At 37.6% G+C, this 20494-nt stretch overlaps 2 protein-coding genes and 1 long non-coding RNA gene across 7 annotated transcripts; all 3 read left to right on the top strand.

Moving 5' to 3' along the window:
- Positions 1–440: 440 nt before the first annotated feature.
- Positions 441–4485, top strand: LOC137039315 (uncharacterized; the record flags this gene model as incomplete). The annotated part of the gene is made up of 9 exons (XM_067414671.1): positions 441–989; positions 1261–1539; positions 1625–1780; positions 2222–2323; positions 2415–2684; positions 3425–3607; positions 3759–3853; positions 3934–3984; positions 4240–4485. Coding segments are annotated over exons 1-9 (1416 nt in total), but the record flags the coding sequence as incomplete, so codon positions are not given.
- Positions 4486–4494: 9 nt separating this feature from the next.
- On the top strand, positions 4495–6643 carry LOC137038176 (uncharacterized). Its single transcript, XR_010897408.1, has 3 exons — positions 4495–4621; positions 4719–4898; positions 6214–6643. It is a non-coding gene; the product is annotated as an uncharacterized lncRNA (long non-coding RNA).
- Positions 6644–8330: 1687 nt separating this feature from the next.
- Positions 8331–20425, top strand: inka2 (inka box actin regulator 2). Of its 5 annotated transcripts, XM_067412627.1 has the most exons (4): positions 8331–8569; positions 11869–11974; positions 12313–12493; positions 18864–20425. In XM_067412627.1, exon 4 carries the CDS (start codon positions 18903–18905, stop codon positions 19797–19799), a length of 897 nt encoding a protein of 298 aa, XP_067268728.1. In that variant the 5' UTR covers positions 8331–8569; positions 11869–11974; positions 12313–12493; positions 18864–18902; the 3' UTR covers positions 19800–20425. The 5 variants fall into 5 exon arrangements, with proteins under 5 accessions (XP_067268728.1, XP_067268727.1, XP_067268725.1 ...); XM_067412626.1 differs by lacking the exon at positions 12313–12493; XM_067412624.1 differs by lacking the exons at positions 8331–8569; positions 11869–11974; positions 12313–12493 and adding an exon at positions 14202–14383.
- Positions 20426–20494: the final 69 nt, after the last annotated feature.

Below are 20494 nucleotides of genomic sequence, written 5' to 3'. Positions count from 1 at the left end.
TAGAGCTCTCTGAATCCGTTCTTACCCGTAAAAATGCAATTACTATAACGCTGGGAACAATTTAAGATAAACTGGCTTGCCAAAGTAAAGGACGAATTAAATTAATAGACTTCATAATAAGATTATGTCCACATTTTTCCTCCCTTGTGCCGTTTTGCGCATTTTGGACAGAAGCAACGACTCAATCCAGACTGTAACGTTAGGCCTTGTGGACGCGTTTGTGCAATTAATCATTTTTGTATTATTTTCGGTGGAAAAATAATTCCACCGAAAATAATTGTCTAATAATAATAATGACTGTTCAGAAACCATAAATCTCATTTAAAAAACGTAAAAATTAAATCTGTAGCTATTTAATAAAGTATTCCGATTTGATGTGTGATCACGTGCTCTACTCATGCACGTGCATTTTAGTTGCTATAACGACGCGTTATGAATTCTGAATGCATATGTACGATAGATGTGCTTGCGTGCATTTTAGTTACTATAGCGATGCGTGTTATGAATTCTGAATGAATATATACCATAGACATGCATGTGCATTTTAGTTGCTATAGCGACGCGTGTTATGAATTTTGAATGAATATATACCCACGCGAACCGATCTCTATCTGTTGGTTTGATTCACCAATTCACAAACTTGCAGAATATTTTCTGTGCTGCTGATTTTGCGATCTTGAAGGAAATTTCTGAGAGAATTATTCTTGAAGAACATCGGAAGATAATATCCTTTATAAAGTTATATTTTTGTTCATATTATCTTAGAGGATACTTTTAATTTATTGTTCTTTTCTTATTTTAGCAGGAGTTTGGAGTTTTATTTAATTTTTTTGTTTTATTTTATTATTATTTTATTTTGGGAGGAGTATTTCTAAGGAGAGTTGTAGGTTATTGTATTGTATTGTATTGTATTTTGTATTGTGTTGTGTTTTTTATTGCAGTTTGGACTCGAAGGATGTCGATGGCTCACATGATGGGTGAAAGAGGAGGTGAGTGTGCTTTTGGTTTTCACTTGTTTATGGTTTGAAGTTGTACAATGATTGACTACATTAATGTGAAGAAAATTGTGTAAGGTTAAAAATCCCCCAATGTTCTCAGCTTAGTGATCACATGTATTTGATTCCTTGCATATGAAATAAAACTTTTCAATTTGAGTAACGTAACTATAGTAACAGTATTTGTAATTGATCACTGACATTGTTTATTGATTATTATCGAAACATTACCAACTAATATTATGTGATGTGTGAAATATTCCAGACTCAGGCCGCTCTAGATCCAGAAGAGCTGCTTCCTCTCAGACGGCTGGTCAGGAGATTTGGAGACTCTGTTCTGATGACCGCGATCTGCTGCCAGACCTGACCCAGATCCAGGCGATTCCAAGATGTTTAGCACCTCCGTCTCTGTCTGAGTTTTCTGTTTCTGTGTCCACAGGTCAGGCGGACAGGAGAAAGATGGCGTGGCAGAGCGGCAGCCAGCAGAGCTCAGATGATGATGAACATCCCCTCAATTCAACTTCATCTAAATGCTCTTGCATGGGTCAGAATAGTATTTTAATAAATAAGTTATGGCTCCATTTCTATTTCTAATTTCAATGGCTGATTTGATGTCTAAAATTTTCCAGACTCAGGTCACTCCAGATCCAGGAGTGGATCGGACAGCTTTGATTGGTCGTGCCCTCCGCTGCCAGGTCAAGTTCCTGTCGAGCCAAAGGGGACTTCTAATGGCCGAAATGTTCAGGGTGCCATGGAGGCTTCTCCCCTGAACAAGACCTCAACAGGTGAGACTGAAATAAGGCTGGCCAGTGTAAAGTGTACAGACAGAGATTTTGATAATTCATGCATAACTGCTTCAAATTTTTATCATGGTAATGTCCGTTCACATTTACTGTTGCTCAGCACAATTTTGCTGATTTTCTTAGTTTTTTTTAGAAAAGATTTGAATTGGACATTTGTCTAACTTTTTCAAACATCTAGAGAACATTTAAAAGTAAAGTTCCCATAATGAAAAAGTATAAACTACAATGTTCCTTTAACCAAGAAAAAAAAATATTTTTGAAAATGGACGTTTTAAACATTCAGGGGACATTTAATTTTAATATTAGCAATCTAAAATTGTTCTCAGTGTTACTAGTCATAATGGCCTTTTTACCAGTGAGAATTCAGTTGTAGACATTTAGCACCTCTGTCTCTGTCTGAGTTTTCTGTTTCTGTGTCCACAGGTCAGGCTGACAGGACGCTGCAGAGCGGCAGCCAACAGAGCTCAGATGATGATGAACATCCATTCTCCTCATCTTCATCTTCATCTAAATGCTCTTGCATTGGTAAGAATAGGCTTTTAATAACGAAGTTATGGCTCCGTTTCTATTTCTGCTTTCAATGGCTGATTTGATATCTGAAATTTTCCCGACTCAGGCCATTTCGGATCCAGAAGAACTGCTTCCACAGATTCTTCGCTGGGCATCATGTCATCCTTGTCCCTGAGCAGCAGAGGCTCATTCAACGTCATTTGGAGGTGGAGTGGCGATGGATTGGACAGCCGAAGCGAACAGGGCAGGTCTGACAGCTTTGATTGGTCGTGCCCTCCGCTGCCAAGTCCAGTTCCTGTCGAGCCAACGGGGACTTCAAATGCCCGAAATGTTCAGGGTGCCATGGAGGCTTCTCCCCTGAACAAGACCTCAACAGGTGAGACTGAAATAAGGCTGGCCAGTGTAAAGTGTACAGACAGAGATTTTGATAATTCATGCATAACTGCTTCAAGTTTTTATCATGGTAATGTCCGTTCACATTTACTGTTGCTCAGCACAACTTCGCTGAAATAGAAATATTTTAATTGGACATTCGTCTAACATTTTCAGAACATTCAGAGAACATTCAAAATCTACTTCTCAATAAGCCATGAACTCAGTGGTACTTGTGCTGTCTGACACACACCCGAAACATGCGCACAGAAAGCCGCTTCTCAGACGGCAAACAATCCAGAGTAGAATTCTATTTCAAGACTTTTTGCTTTTGAATTGTCAAATACACAGAACATTGTCAAACTGGCTGTCATATTACAGAGTCGGTTATGGCATAAATAACACACAGCTATGCATTAAAAAATTAACGTTTATTTAAATATATTGTATTTAATATAACATAAATATATTATATTTGCCATTACCAGAACTGATTTGGTCAAATGAAGCCAAAAAGATCAGATAAAGCAAGAAAAATAACTATATTGTGACCACTAATATTTGTAAAATAAGATTTTGGGACATTTATGCAGGCATTATCTAGAAGTCAGGAGGATAGCTTGGAAGTATTTCCATTACTTTGGATTTATAACATTACAGATGAGAATTTAAAAGTAAAATGTAAGTCATGTCATTATATCGTTGCTTAATTTGACGTCATTCAAATGAAAATCTTAATTTCAGAAAATCCTCCAGGATGTGGGAAATGGAAAAGAATTCGTTCTTTCTTCACGAGGGTATGGAAGGCTCTGAAGAGTCCTGTCTGCTGCTGTCTCAGTAGTGCTGTGGATGTTGTGGAGCCTTTTTCCCCTGATCCTGAGCCATCATCATCTGCGACAGATCACTCCGCCGTCAAGCCAAATGATGGTAAATCGCTGATCATTATTTCGCCAACATCATTTTAAACAGTATTGTCATCTTGTTTTTCACTGAAAATAATGCTCATGGCTTTTGAGGAAATATAAAAAAAAAAAAAAAATTTGGTCATATATTTCATATTTTTCTGTTTGTTTTTCAGAGTCTTTTGAGTCTCTCTATAATGTGGGAGAGATGCTTGGATCCGGAGGATTTGGCAGCGTGTACAAGGGAACACGCAAATCTGATGGCAAAAAGGTAAATCTGACTGAATTGTTCAAACATTTTGCTCTTGAATGCATCAAAACATTTAAAACTAACTTTCTTTTTTGTTGCAGGTTGCCATCAAGCAGTTAAGCAAGATTGAAAACAATCGTTATCTTTATATTGTAAGTTGGCCAACACCTGAATATGTATTTTGTCGTTTCAGTGCAGATTACTGTAGTTAATACACCCGTAGAAAGCATTAAGTGTAAAAGTGATTGACAAATAAGCCTAGAGGCACCAAATAACTTTGAGCTGAAAAGGCTCTTTTGAACGGATCTAAAAATATACTTTTAAAAAAAAGACTTTTTCAAAGATACTTTGATATGTTTTCTTCAGATTTTTACTCAGCTAACCTTCTGATTACTTTTTTTCTCTAGCCTGGGCATCCCGAACCTCTCGTTACAGAAGTGGCGCTGCTGCTGATGATGAGGCGAAAACCCATAAGCCCGCTCATCATACAGCTATACGAGTGGTTTGAACATCCTGGAAAATTCACTCTTGTTATGGAGTTCCCCGAGCCTTGCATGAGCTTGCGGGACTACATCGTTCGTAAACCCGTCCTGTATGAACCCACAGCACGGTTCATCATGCGACAGGCTCTGCTGGCAGTACAGGTCTGCATCGAGCATGGCGTTTTTCATAATGACATTCATGCGCAGAATTTCCTCGTAAATGAAAGGACATTGGAGCTCAAGCTGATCGACTTTGGCTGCGGTCAGCTATTTAGTAATGATGGCTACGAGAGCAAAACATACATTGGTGAGCATTTTGAGAGTGTGAAAACCTGAATGTAGTGACTTATTATTATTTAATGCTTAAAAAAAAGCTCATCAATGTGCAAATTTCTTCTTTACAGGACTGCCGTATTACTATCCACCTGAAATCTTAACAGAACCTCGTTTCCACGCCATACCAGCAAATGTCTGGGCTCTAGGAGTGCTGTTGTACACTATGGTGCACGTATCTCATCCTTTTGCCAATTCGAAAGAAATCAGACGAGCCAAAATTCCATTTATGTACTACAACTTATCCAAAAGTGAGTGAATCATATTGACAACATTGATAACACACACACACACACACACACACACACACACACACACACACACACACACACACACACACACACACACACACACACAGACACACACACACACACACACACACACACACACACACACACACACACACACACACACACACACACACACACACTCACACACACACACACACACACACACACACACACACACAGACACACACACACACACACACACACACACACACACACACACACAAAGCAAAGGCTCTGAACAGAAACAGTTAAAGATGAAGTATGTAAGATTTTTTATATATAGCTCAACGTATAGCGAGAGTTTGGGGCGTGGCTAATGTAGCAGGCGGAGCCATGGGAAAAGAAATTTAGCTAAAGAAGTGAAAGCCAAAATTCGCTGCATTTATACCTTAAACAGGTCACAAACATGTCAAAGTGAACAAAGCATTGTGATACAAAGCACGCTTCAATAATAATAATAATAATAATAGATTTTATTTATAATGCAATTTTCATTCCGAAGAATCTCAAAGTGCAACAAAGGGAAAAAATAATTTAAAAAATGAATAACAAGTAAAAATATAGAATAATACAAACAATCAACCAACACAGAAAACTGAACAGAAACAGAGCTGATGATATATCATAGTCATGCTCCCGTTCAGAAAGATACATTTTAATAAAGACAAATGCAACACAGCTAAAAGTATTCCTAATATGTTGAACCTTAAACGAGAGCTGTGTTTGTGATGTTGGGGAAGACGTAATGATTTGACGAAAATATGATTTATTTTGTAATTTATTTTGTAGTGTCACAGAAACTACATACTTCACTTTTAAAGTAAAGCTAAAGAACATTTTACAGTATAATAATCATGTTTTAGATGCTGTTTTCAGAGATGCATGACTAACTCCTTATTAAAATTTGTACAGAATACAGGGATCTGATTAGCCAGTGCCTAGCCCGGGATCCAACTAAACGGCCGACGTTAGAGCAGATGTCACAACATAAATGGATGAGATGACCTACTGTAGATTGGAGAAGTTCAGGAGATTCACTCGATCAGTGATTTCAGCAGGTGTGAGGAAGTGTAACAGACAGAGTAGGATTATTATCAGTTGTCTTATTTCACAGTTGCGTTCTTGTTATAGTCAAGTCACCTTCATTTATAAAGTGCTTTATACAATACAGATCATTTCAAAGCGGCTTTACTGTAATAAACAGGAAAATATACAGTAATAAACTCTAAAAATCATTCATGAGTTGATTTGTTCATATAATCTTTGTATTGAATAGGAAACAACATACTTGCTGTCCTTGGTGGAGGGCTTGAGCTCGAGACTTGAGCCGAAGCCTGATGTCCAACCCCAACCTGACTGGGAACTCAGAGCCTGTCCACGTCTGAGCAAGAACACGAGAGACTGCAAGACTGGGAAGAAGTCATCAATCATCACAGCCACATTTGCTTTGATTTTAAACGTCAAGACAAGTCATCTTTATTTATATAGCGCCTTATATACGACCGATCTTTACTCACAGCAGCTGGAATATTTTGAACTTGTCATTTTACCTTGTCGTTTGACTGGATTGTTTGCTTTATTTCTTGTATAGCTTCTTATACCTTTATAATGGCTATTTGATCTTACATAAACTGACATTTAAGACTCAGTTGTTGCTTTTTTATGTCATATTTAATTTATTGCATTGATATATGCACACTTATTGTCTGAACCACATATTAATATTTCAAATATTTTTTAATAAAAAAAAGTAAACAAAAAGCGGCAGCGTTGTTTTTTATATTTTGTTTTGTTAAAAATATACATGCAGTGAAGATAATAAAGGTACGCTTTACCTGAACCACATCTGTGTGGTTATTAATATGTTTAAGATTGTTTTAAATGAAAATGAAAAGAGGCAGAGTGGTGTTTTATCACTGCAGTTTAAATTACACTCAGGGACATCTTTTGGGATTTCCGCCAGGATTTGGCCCACCCAAATTGAAAAGCTTCCCATACACACATACAGTGGTCTAGGTTCAAAATGTTGGTGTTATTTTACAGGAAACCCTTTGAAGTTACATAAAACACGGCTAAAAGTCATAAACATGGAAGTATATGTTGTCTAAGCTGTAATAACCCCCCAAAAAGTAGGCGCTTTTTGATTTTTTCCCCCATAAATTCATTTTTGAAAGTGTGTAACTCAGGCCCTGTGTGCTCAAGGAACCTGCAGACAGTTTGGGCTATTTCCACTAAATTCCAGAAAATAGAGGAAAAAAGAAGTTTGTCTGTGTCATGTTGTATGCAAGATTTATTCAAATAGATCTGAAGGGATGACCCCCTTTTCCGCCCTCCCCCGACCCCTCCACCACCATATATAGTGATATAAATGCAATATCCCAGTGTCATTAAATTAATTATATATGCTGGAAGCAGCCCAAACTGTCTGCAGGGTCCTAGAGCACACAGGGCTTGAGTTACACACTTTCAAAAATGTATTCATATAAAAAAAATCTAAAAGCACTTAATTTTCGGGGGGTTATAACAGCTTTCAACATATACTTACATGTTTATGACTTTTAGCAGTGTTTTATGTAACTTTAAAGGGTTTCCTTTAAAATGACACCAACATTTTGAACCTTGACCACTGTATGTGTGTATGGGAGGCTTTTCAATTTGGGTAGGCTAAATCCAGCCGGAAATGGTACCAGAGTAATTTAGTGTACATTACTTTGTGTAAAACAAATGTCAAAGTGATGCATATCTCCAGAAAGTAGAGACTCTAAGCTTTCAAATCATCTTGACATCATAGCTCTTCCACAGACATTTAAAATGGAAAGTATATGTCATTCCCGTCCCTGTACAGGGTCCACGGAGTTTAAGAGGTTAAATTACACATTCGGGACCCGCAGAGCGATTCTATTGGCTGAAAGAAATTTTAATAGGTAATCTGTTCAGAGCCTGATAACAATTCTTACAAAATCGCGTTTTGATTTTTGCTGTTTAAATTGTGTTAAAATAGTCTTTAATGATAAGATATATAAGCATATCTCGTATATAATCTATTTATTTTGTGCACCTGTTCTGTTGCTGGGTTTTTTTATTTATTCTTTATTATTTACATTATAGGTACATTACTATGTCATGATTTTGTACTGGTAACGTACTTAGTGTATCAGTCAAAATAATTAGCAATCAATTACATATTTCAAATAAATGTTTTGCGTGTGTATGTGTGTAGTATGGCAATGAATTCATAGTTTATTTTTAAACAATTGCTTGTCCAGAACCATGTATAACAACTTTTGATCAGCGATTTAAAACCTCTACCAGCGGACACAATTTCATAGGCAGACAGGATTAGTCATGACACCGGATTAGAGCGAGCTGAGTGACGCGATGAAGAACGCGCTACAGCACGCAACAGTTTCGGAACCACGTCGTCCACATAACCGGAAGTGAGCAGCGCTACCCATACACGTGATTTTCTTTCGTTAAATATAAGCTTTTTACGGCGGTTTTCACAAGGATATTAATTGGAACGATGTCTACAATATTTAACAAGAATACTTTTTAATAAAGTCACCATACTTTTCTTTTCATATCCTTGAAACACGCATTTAAGCCAATAAGACAATTTCTGTCCTGATGTGGTGAGTGAATTCACGTTTTATCATGAAAGCTAAACATACTTTTTTTTTTGCATTTGTCAAAATATATTATTTGTCGTAATATTAAACAATTATTAATTAATAAAACGTATTAATTTCGTTTTCATGGATGACAAGACTAATCCTATCAAGTCTTTCTGCAGAAATGCCATGATATGGGCATAAGAATCACAAGTTCAGCCATTTAAATTTTTAAACCTATTATTTTCCCTATAAATGGTTATTTTTATTTGACATTTGAACATTTTAAATGTCACATTCTTTGTGTCTAAGTATTATGTGTAACAACATGAACGTGAAAGAAATAATATGACTGAATATACAGTCAAATGGGAAACACTTTACAACATGTTACACATTCATTAATATATTTTTAAAATAATAAAAAATTGTATAGTTGAAGTAATAGTAAACTACAGTTTTTGTGTCCATTAACATTAAATCTCCTCATACTATGTCTCGTCATACTATGTCCTAGTATTATTTTTAACATGAATGTGAAGGAAATACATACATAGGCTACACTACCGGTCAAAAGTTTCAGACCAGTAGCATTTTAAAATGTTTTTAAAGAAGGCTCTTCTGCTCACCTAGGCTGCATTTATTTGATCCAAACAACTTGTTTTTCAAACTCCCTCTGCACACGATTGGATAGCGCTAAAACCAACCAGAGCAACGAAGGTGAAACGGAGCTTGTTGATAGATTAAACATTCACCATATCCAGTCGGCCAAACTCCGAACACATCTTCCCTTTTTAAGAATGACTTCAGTGCTGTTCTTTATTCTTTTCTCAGAGAAAACTTTAACTCCAAGTCTTCCAGAGTCGCGGTCAAAGATGATTCGAAAGACCGCCGTTCGGATGTTTCTGTGATAACTAGAAGCACGCAAGCACAACTTGGCCGTCGTCACTATGTTAAGCCCCGCCCACCGACTCTATACACAATGTGATTGGCCCGACCAGAGTTTGGTGTTTACAGCTCAGAAGTGTATTGAGAGTTGTTAGACGACACTCGCGGGCAGATTAGATTTGCTGCCACTAGGGTGCGTCTAGATTTCTTGGCTAGCCAAAATTGGTACTGTAATGACTTTCAATGGACTGTAGAGCGGTGTATCCCCTCTCCCCCTCCCCCTGACTCGAGGTTGTCAGATAAGCTGCAGGATCCAGCAGGAACGTTTGTAGCTGCAGATGTGGTAACTAGAGCAGATCTGGCAACCCAGATGCTGAAACACCACTGACTTCGTGATTGGTAGATAGGTGGAGGGCGGAGCTTCAGGCCAAAACACAACATGTCAACATCAACATCAGTTGAGGGCTGCAACAACAACTTTTAAATGACAATATCCTGGCCGGACTACTGTTGTCAGTGATATAAGTATTTGAAATTAACATGATTTCTTAATGTCTAGTGACATATCAGAGCCATTTTATGATTAATTGAAATACATTTATTACATACAGTTCCTTTAAAATTTTGACAGCAGGGTTTTTTATCCCCGCCCACGGACCGACGAATTGACAGAGGTTTTTTAAGAAAATTATTGTAAGAATAGAGTGATGCAGGTATGACGTCACTTTGCAGGGAACTAGCTTTACACTTGTAAAACTCTATACAATCCAAATAGGATTTTCCTGTAGGCTTTTGGTCTGATACTTACAGGTTTTTTTCCATCAAGCTAATTATTACAGATGAACACAATTTTTATTAATTTTGAAGCCTAAATACAGTTTAAAAAAGAAGAAGTAAAAAGCTAAAAGTAGGCTATAAACGGACTACACCACGGTCGCTCAACTTCAGCGTCATCATCACTAAGCTTCTGACATCTCTCAGGTTTTATTCAAAAACATTTTCCCAGAATGTTTGAGTTAGAATAGCTTATTAGAGCACAATTATGAGCATAATGAGGCTGTAAACTGATCTTACCTTTTGGGCGTGATGACGTTTAATCTCCTCAACAGCCTCTGTAGTCCCATTTAGCCACCTGTTAGCAGCCGCCAGACACGGAACAGCTTAAAAAAATCATGAGCGGGGTAATACTGATGTATTTTATGTTGTAGAGTAAAAATTGAAAGTGTCTTTAACAGCTTGTTCACCACAGACCTTATTTCAGCCATTTAAACACAATCCCGTTCAAAAAACCTATTGAATTTGGGACGAGGGGACCAGAAGTGCTAAAATGCTAACTCGCTTCTATTTTGGCCTACGAGGTGATGTCATACCTGCAGCACTCTGTAGGTTTATCCCTGAAAAATGTTATCATACTTTTCATATATGTGCACTTTTCAAATACTTTTCATACAGCATTATGATAAAATGGAATACTATGGCAACAGCTTTCTTGCCTGTACGTAGGGATGGGTATCGTTAAGGTTTTAACAGTATTACTACCCTTACCAATACTGCTCATCGATCCGGTACTTTAGCGGTATTCTTATCGGTTATTTTTGTTATACTTTTTTATAATAAACAGAAAAATTAAGAACATAGTTAACAATTAAGAACATAGTTAATCTGAAAATGTAAAATATCTAGGCTATAGCAAAATAAACAACAATGTTTGAACAATACTAATATAAAACATCCATTTTTTTGTGTTTCATTTGTATACAATAAGAAGAAGAACAAAGTACAAACAAATGGTAAAATACATACAATAAATAGACAATAAAAGAAACAAATGAAATACAGTGCTTAAATCTCAGGAAGGTCTAACATTACTGTTCAGGTAATGGCCTACAAAATACATCTAATAAAGTTATCAAATATAAAATAACACTAGTTTTCACTGTACAGATTAATAAATTCATAAATATATATATATATATATATATATATATATATATATATATATATATATATATATTATAAATATAAAAACTCCTCAATTTGTAACAAATTTTAACCGTGTATGTCACTGAGTTTCTTTGTATGAGCTGTGTTCATGTGTTGTATTTTCTCCTCGAGAGGCTACTAAAAGTTTGCTCAAAAGTATTTCCTTCTCGAGCAAGGCAGAATTTGACTTAGTAGGAGCAGATCGGGAGTTGCTTTGGACGGCAACATGCCCAGTGCATTATGGGTGTTGAAGTTTTCTGACTTGTTTGCCTAAAAGCCTTTCTACTGCATAGGCAGCCAACTTTTATTTAAATCCCATTTTGCCAGCAGTGAATTACCCCTTTGAATACGCTTCACTTGGTTTGATCAAATGGGTTGTGGATGTCATTTCATGTTGAGCTTGATTTAATTGGGCCTTTTTTATCGTTTTTTTATTGTGTTTTTTTCAGGGAAAGGTGGAGCTGACTTTGGAGATTGTGAATGAGAAGCGGATGAGAGACCTGCTGGAAAAGGCAGAGATGAGCCCAATATGAATCCAAAACTCCATCCTCCCAAGTAATCGAACTCTCGCTTAAATAAGTTTATTGTTCTGTGTGTTAACAGAAGATGATTATAAGATTTGTTTCTCTTTTAAACCTCTCAGGCGACCTGAAACCTCGTTCTTTTGGTTCACAAGTCCATGCAAGACGTGCAAATTCATAGTGTGGCGCAAATTTAAGTGGCTGTTCATCGGCCTGGTTGTGCTAGTCTTAAGGCATCTTTACACAGAAACCGATTCTGCAGGAGCATAAAATCACAAAAATTTGCATTTACACAGACCGTTTAATCCTTCTCTGAAGCGGCATAAATGCATTTACGGCATTGAAGGAATTTTCCGTATTTGTGTTTTACAGGTCTTTTTCCATATTTTTAGCATAGACAGTAAAAGAAATGGACCGAGCGTTCCCATTGACGTCAACGGCGAAAGAATGAAGTCAACCTAGGGGCACTCACTTCCTGATGGCTGAGCGAACTGCGCAGGCTCAGACTGAGCTTGACGACGTAGATGTGACGTGAGCCTCCTGTCTAACAGCTGTGAGTCTTCTAGTAGATGTGGAAAGTGAAATCTGAATCGCGTTGTTTAAATATTTTCTCCCGTTGCTTTTGGCTCACTATGGGCTTCTCCCCATTCTTCCCCCTTGACTTTATCAGACTTTATGTCTCCACGTCCCCCCAACTGTCTCATAGACAGTAAAAGATTGCCTGCGAGCGTCTCCTCAGGTCTATACGGTAATTTCTCAACTGTGCGACAGGGTTGCGTTGGTTATGACGCAATCGTTAGCCTATTTTTACAAAAACAGCTTCTGCGGGGCGATAGTGTAAGATACAAGGTAACGGAACCTTTTATACATTGTCGTGTTTCTTTAGAAATAAACAATGGACAAATGGAGTCTTTAAACGCCTCAGATGTAAAGTTATTCACTGTCAAAGTGACTCAAAAATGAATGGGAGTCAATGGGATGCTAACAGCAGGTGATGGCTTGGTTAGCAATGGCAGCCCCTATGGGTGGAACGCTTTCCGAGTGCTAGATTACCCCCTTGATTTTTAGTTGCGTTGCATTGTGGGAGCAAGAACCTCAGTCAGCGGGGCAAACAAATTTCTTTACACACACTAATCGCCATTACATGCATGGATCATCATCACTTTCAGTCAGATTTCGGAGTAGGATAAACCTCCCGCTTCTGAGGTAAACATTAAGAATTGTATTTTGTTTCTTTTGTCACATAACCTGTTTTAGAGCGTTAATTTGGTATTGTATTTTAGGTGCTATCTGACTCGTCTGTCAGACCCGTCACGTTAACCATTTTGTATGTTCTCAAATTTAGCTGATATTTGTGAAGATGCTCTATGTATTTGTTACTGTTCCTGTTTTATTTATTGAATTATCAACTTATATTTGTTGTTGGTGTCGTTTAAACTTTATGTAGTATTGTTCCAAGCTAGGCATAACATTAACTTTTGTAACAACGTCAAGCAGCTGTGGAAAATGAACTAACGTTAACGTTACCATACGTTGTGGGTATTGGACAGTTAAGGCATCTTTACACAGCAAACGCGGCACCGAAACCGATTCTGCAGGAGCATAAAATCACAAAAATGTGCATTTACACAGACCGTTTAATCCTTCTCTGAAGCGGCATAAATGCATTTACACAGGAATTAAAATCGCGGGTAACAATGCGTTGAACATTATTTAAAACTACAGTTTTAACAAAGTTTTATAAATTAATTTAAAACAAATAATGTAATAATGTATAAAAATAGGCCTAAAATAAAAAAACACGTGCTGTGTAGGATGCAGTATACGGAGTGTCCTCAATCAGAATGAAACGAGACGTCCTTCGTAGGACACACAGGCAGGAAGTATCACGTTGCTATGCCAACAAGTTCAGCCTCGTTGCGCTCTCACGCCATGTTATATGAATGAAAATTATTTATAACTTGAAAATGACTATGAAATGTTTCTTGTCTTGACAGCAATGTACTGTTCTAAACGTTTAAAATGCAATAAACAGTTGTAATCCTGTTTACCAAAACTATCTGTTTGAGGTAATAGAGCTTAAAAAAACAACAACAAAAAAAGCTTGAACTACTTAATTTAAACACCACACCTACGCTCGCATGTATATCTGGCGGTGGTGCCGTTTTTTCACATAATATAAAAAAAATATGACGGTTGTTAACGGAAACGCAAAGAATTGTGGGTTATCTCCAGCCGTGAAGGATACTCCTCGTGCATACTCCGAATTCCTGTGAAAGAAGGACGCATTCGAAGGTCGCGTTTGGAGAGTCCTTCTCACTTTTTTGAAATGAGACGGCCTTATGACGTATGCACCCTTCAAATGCGACCTCCGGAGGACGCAGCCTTCTGAAATGAGACACAGCCATACAAAATGTGCAGTGCTGGGGTTCCTCCAGGACAGGTTTGGGAACCACTGGTCTAGCCTACTGTAATTCTGCAATTCTTCTATTTTAGGCTACGGTATTCTATAGTTATTTTATATTTCTTAATAAAATTGTGCTTGATTGACAATGCTATAAATAAAGTATTTTTAACATTATTACGGGTAGATTACCGCAGGATTAAAAGTGGACTTTAAAAGAAAGTCACTTTAGAGCAGTCACAGCAAATGTTCAGGGGTGTCGCATCCGTGGGGGATACACCCACACTTTTTCCGGTGACAGGTTTCAACACCCGCTCTTTTTCCGCAGTTTTTCCGCAGTTTTCCACAAACGCCATACTGCAGTCGCTCCTCCGTTTCTCTGGCCGCTCTGTGTCTGCGCTCGCTGCGGCTGCTTCCCCTCCCTTTACATAATAGATATTTTATAGCTTAATGCTCTTTAAATATGTTGTTGCATTGTGAAAAGTCTCGGTGCATAGGACGGACCTGTCCGCGGTCGTTCTCCGTGGTTCTGACCAAAGAAGAGCGCGGACTCTCCATTATAGCATCAGGCTGCACAGCCTATCTCTCTGAGCCCATAGACTGTAAAAGTGGTCAGGAATGTAATATTTCCCCAAAACAAAGTTTAGTTCTCAGCTCGTATAACATGAGCCCGAATATTGGACAATTCTGTTTAATTGTGAACAGAAAAACGTTACACACGTCAATCCATACCGACGATTTTGGTTCGCTTCTTATTTATTAAATAGGCCTATATAGCCTACAGACAGTTAGGCTATTTAATTAAAAAATAATGTTATAGGCTAATATTTAAACATAGCCTAACTATGACATTATTGGCTACGTTTTCTTTAACCCTTTGTCCAACGAAATTAAGCGCCGGCGCATTTTGTTCCTTTAGGACAGCGGGAACAACTCGCTCTGTAATTTTTTGCCATAGGCTACAGATAGCCTAATTATAGACTATAAACTTTCTACTTTTATGCCACAATAACAACAAAGGCCGTGGATGCTGTCTTAATTCTTTTTTTTTTTTTTTTTATTAAACTTTTATTAAAATTGTTATTAAAAACGATAAACTGCAAAAGTTTTGCTTCAAATTGTATGTGCGCTGATTTGTGGAGAAAAAGAAAAAAGATTATGACGGAAGAAATTGTTGAAGAGACAGAGGGAGCCAGGATTGTGTTCTGCACACTGTGTGATTGTCACTCGCGTGCTAGAGCACCGATTTGCCTGTGATCTCGGGCATTTGTCTGCGATTTCGCATAACCTTCCGCATAACCATGACCTCATAACTCTCTCTTCTTAGAGCTTTACGATTACTCCAGAGCACTCGTAGATCTACGATCATTTAGATGGGAGGAATATTAATTTAGTAACGGCGATGGTCATAACTCACAACTGACCAAAACCGTGGGGGGAAAAACAAGGATCAGTTTAAGTGTCCTTCAGCGTTTAGCGATATGGGATTGCGATTTAATTAATCAACCGGCTTTTAGTTGTACACTATTTGTGTAGCAGACATGGGTGAAGAGAGAACGGAACTCGATGACACGAACAGCAACCTTCGGCGTCTTAAACATAAACTGGTGAGATTTCCCTGACGCTTTCTCTCTCTTTCTTAAAAAGATCATCTCAGATATGTGCAGATAATTGTTATAAGCCTACGTTAAAATATATTTTTTATTTGTGTGTCCTTATCGTAGACTGTAAAAAAAAATAAAAACTAGAAACAATTTTAATTAAAAAAAAAAAAATAGACTGTGGTCCTTATCCAGCTGTTGGCAGTTGGCACGCAGTACTTTGTAAGAAAGTGTGCAACGCAACCTGATTGGCAGCGGTAATTTGAAAATGAGGCCGCTGATTGGCTTGTACTCGCATAGACAGTAAAAGAAAGGGTACTCGCCCTTCTGTAATGATTTAAATGGGAGTGCTGATTTCTGCTGTCTGCTACTCTCACATAAACAAAACAAAAATGCTTTTTCATATTAAAACCTCCAGCATTGCGGCAAAAATATGCTTACCCAGAGCACACAACAGCTCAATTTAATTTGATATTGTAATATTTAAAATGCACTATGTAAAGCTGCTGTAACAACTATAGAGTAAAGAAAAATCTAAATTACATTCACATTTTGACATTAAATGATTTAGCAGACTTTCAAACGATGAAAACAATAGAAGCAATCGAACCAAGGGCATATTACTGTCTGTGACTATAATCCCAGCTAGCACAAGCACAGACAGTACACAGGTCATTAGGCTACACCAGCAGATATGGGCCAGGTAAAGGTCCATTAAAGGGATTTTGCACCTATCTGGGATGGCACCACAATGTGCCATTCACTTGCAGAATACACAAGCTTCTGGAGGGCATAGATCGGAAGTTTTGTTATGGGGGTGCAGAGCCAGGCAAACATCAGCAGCTAGCACAAGTGTGTTGTGTGCTCTCTTTGGCTCATTAAAGGCTGCTCTCACAGCTGCATTCTGGGTCAGTTGCAGAGGTATGACAGTGCATGATAGAAAGCCTGCCAAGAGCTCATTATAATAGTCCAGCCTGGATTTAAAAAAAAAGAGCTTGGACACGGAGTTGTGTAGCATGCTCTGATATGGAAAATGTATCTCTTTGTATCAACATTATAAGTAGTAATGACATTATTGGGAGTAAATTTTATTTATTTGTTTATTTATTCTTTTTTTTCTTTTTCTTTTTGTTAATTTAAAAAAAAAAAACTTTATATGAATAATAGTGGCTGAAAATAAAGAGAACATGAATTAGAGAAAACAGGTGCCTGCTAGATGAGGAAGCAGGGCTGCAAGGATGTTACGCAACCATCAATTATTTGTTGGTGTTGTCAGTGACGTCTGATGAATGCTGCTGTCCGTCTGGGCACATCCCAAAGGAAACTGACTCAAGAGAGGCCAGAGACATGATCACACAATGAGAAATAAGACCTACGGCTAAATCTGGTGAAACACCAAACATGCCATAACTAGCAAACAGGGCTAAGTTATACATGTGAAAGTGATTCATAACAATAAATAACCTCTTTAAAGTTTAAAAAATGAATGTATATATTAAAGTGACTCTCTATGGTTCTACTGCCCTAATAACCAGCTGTCATAGGCTATAAAACACCCTATTTGAAAGTATATTTAAAGGAATGTTTCCGGTCAAATACAAGTTAAGCTCTGTTTCCTCACACCTGCATTTATGACCAACTCAGGAAAATACACACCTCAGCTGTTCATCCATGACTCACAGTCTAGTCATTTCACCCACATGCCCGTTAGCTCCTACATCTCCCATCATGCCTTGAGACGCATTACTGTAGAATAGCATCAGTAGTGCTGCTGTGCTCAGACTGGCTGGTGATCGATCACACTTGTAAGGGAGAGAAGAAACAGAAAGCAGGGAGTGAGACAAGAGAAGGAAAGGAAAGACTGCAGGGTGGAAGAAGGTAGGATTATGGGTTCTATTTGGTGATAGAAGAAAAAAATATAAAAAGAGTATTTTAATGTTATTTGTTTACATGTATTTAATTAATAATTTAAATAAATAAATAGAACTAAATAAAGATGCCAACAGCATAAACATTTTCTTTTTTGACAGAATTTTCACTCATCGTTTTTAGATAAATCTTTAAAGACACATCATGCCTTTCTGTCAAGATCACTTTAACATTCATATTTGTCCAAAAAATAATTAAACACAATAAAAACTCAATACAATTAAATAATAATAATTTTATCCAAACATTTTCATCCTTAATTTTCATTGGGCATGAATGCATCTCTTGTACAGAGCTTTTCACAATATAAACACTAGCATTAAAACCTTTGGAGTTGGTAAGAATGTTTAATGTTTTTGAAAGAAATCTTCTTCTGCTCACCAAGGCTGCATTTATTTGATCAAAATACACTAAAACAGTAATATTGTGAACATTTATTACAAGTTAAAATAGCATTTTAAAACATTAAATTGAAAACAGTTATTTAAAAATACATGTTCTATTAGTATCAGTGTTGAAAACAGCTTAATGTTGCTGCTTAATATTTTTGTGAAACCTGATACTTTTTTCATGATGATGATGATGATGAATGAAAAGCTCAAAGGACCAGCACTTATTATTTGATGTCACTTCTGATCAATTTAATTGATCCTTGCTAAATATAAGTTTCTTTAAAAAAAATAAAAAAAAACATTTTTTAACTAACCCCAAACTTTAGAACAGTAGTATATCAAACCAGATTTGCAGAAAATAATTCCTCAATGCTCCCAATAAGCAATTCAATTTGTGGCGTGGAAAAAACATCAGCAGATGCTGAGCCATGTATCAGTGATGGCACACTGGGCAGAAATTGCAGACAGTTCGGTGTAATATTGATCTTTGAGAATTACTGTAAAGTCAGTGTTATTCATGAGTCACAACAGAATACATTTATTGTAGCTTCATTATGTTGTAATTGCTCTCTTGCGTTCTTGCCTTTCCTATTATAGGATTCTTTGTGGCAGTCAGAGGAGGGTCTCCACGCTCAGATGAATTCTGTGGTCGGTGCTCTCCAGGAGCTCAAACTCTTACAGGTCCAGACTGCTTTGGAGGAGCTGGAGTTCTCAAGCAAAAACAGTCAGGCCTCTTCATACACCAGCTCGATGCTCGATCAGATAAATCACAATTCAAGGATAACCCACCTGGGCCGAACACGGAATCCAGACAAAATTCTTTCACAAGAATGTTTCAAGACTGAGCTTACCGGGAAACCATCTTTGTTTCTCACTAGCTCTCCAGCAGAAAACCACCATATTCCCAGGTTACATGAACCCAGGAAGATTAACAGAGGAAGCCTAAGCACTTCTTCCTCTTTTTCCTCTCAGGAAGACACAAACGACAGCCATTTCTCCTCAAACGATATTGACGACTCCAGCGATTGGACAGCCTCACTGATGAACCACAGCAGAAACAGACAGCCATTGGTGTTAGGAGACAATGTTTTTGCTGATTTGGTCGGGAACTGGCTGGATCTGCCAGATGTTGGAGGCCAGACTGTAGGTGAGGAGCAAAATAACTTGAGTCTTAAAGACAGTCATCATTTGGAGTCATCATCTAGCAGTCACACTCAAGATGTCTCCAGGAAACTCTCATTAACCGCCAGCATCTTCAAACGGGTCTTACGCCGCGTTCGACCGCGACACCACCCAGAAAGTGAAGGGATGGACGACATATGTAAACAACCAAAGGTCACATACAGAAAGCCAAAATCAGATATCTGCAAGCCATTCTGGGTGAGAACAAGAGGAATGAAGAAGAAAACCACACGCACTCAGCAAGAGGATGTGGCCTATCCAGGCTCAGAGGGTATGATAGCTAGAAGATGGGTGGAGAGTGTAGAGAAGCATCCACCTGTCTATGATTACAGCTCAGCTGTGTGGGTTTAAATGACTCATATAGTTTTATACGGAAGTGTTTCCCACATATTACCAGTATCAGCGGTTTGAAGACACAATTAGTGGGGTTAATAATCATAATTGTTGCCTTCAAGTTGCTCCTCCAAGTGGGGTGTTCATTATTACAACCTAATCATTATTATCCTTCTCCAATCTGAGAGGAATAGCACTCAAGAAGCTATTCATTCCAAAGATATGTCAGGTAAACACTGCTGGGATGTTTTTGTGTGTTGGAGATGCGAGTATTGTAGAAGGAAAAAGAAAAATATTGAGTCACAATTGTGTTGGAAATGCTCTGCTGTTTCTATGAGGCCACTTGAGTCTAAATGCTTTTTCTGCTGATGCGTTTCCATGGGTTTAGGTTTAGAGGAAGCCCAACTGTCAATAACTGAAAAAGTCCCGATTGGTGCATTTTTTCACAAGTGTCTTACATATTCATTTAAAAGAAGCTTTGAAAGCATAAAGCGGTTTTGTGCTGGACAGAAAAACTATGCAATGATGCTAATCTGCTATGCAAAATTGAGCAAATGCAAATACCTGCCTGTTTTATCAGCGCCTTTGTGTTCTTTTCTGTATGTATGTGTGTGTGTGTATATATATGGCTGCAATAACCTCTATACCTGTTCTTACATTGTGATGTGGAAAGCTGTTTTTTATATAAATAAAAAAGAAAATCATGTATGAGT

Source organism: Pseudorasbora parva, chromosome 13 (assembly GCF_024679245.1).
Source record: "Pseudorasbora parva isolate DD20220531a chromosome 13, ASM2467924v1, whole genome shotgun sequence".
In the NCBI taxonomy this organism is placed as follows: domain Eukaryota; kingdom Metazoa; phylum Chordata; class Actinopteri; order Cypriniformes; family Gobionidae; genus Pseudorasbora; species Pseudorasbora parva.
Note: the sequence above shows the minus strand (reverse complement) of the source record. Positions and strands in the feature narration are given on the sequence as shown.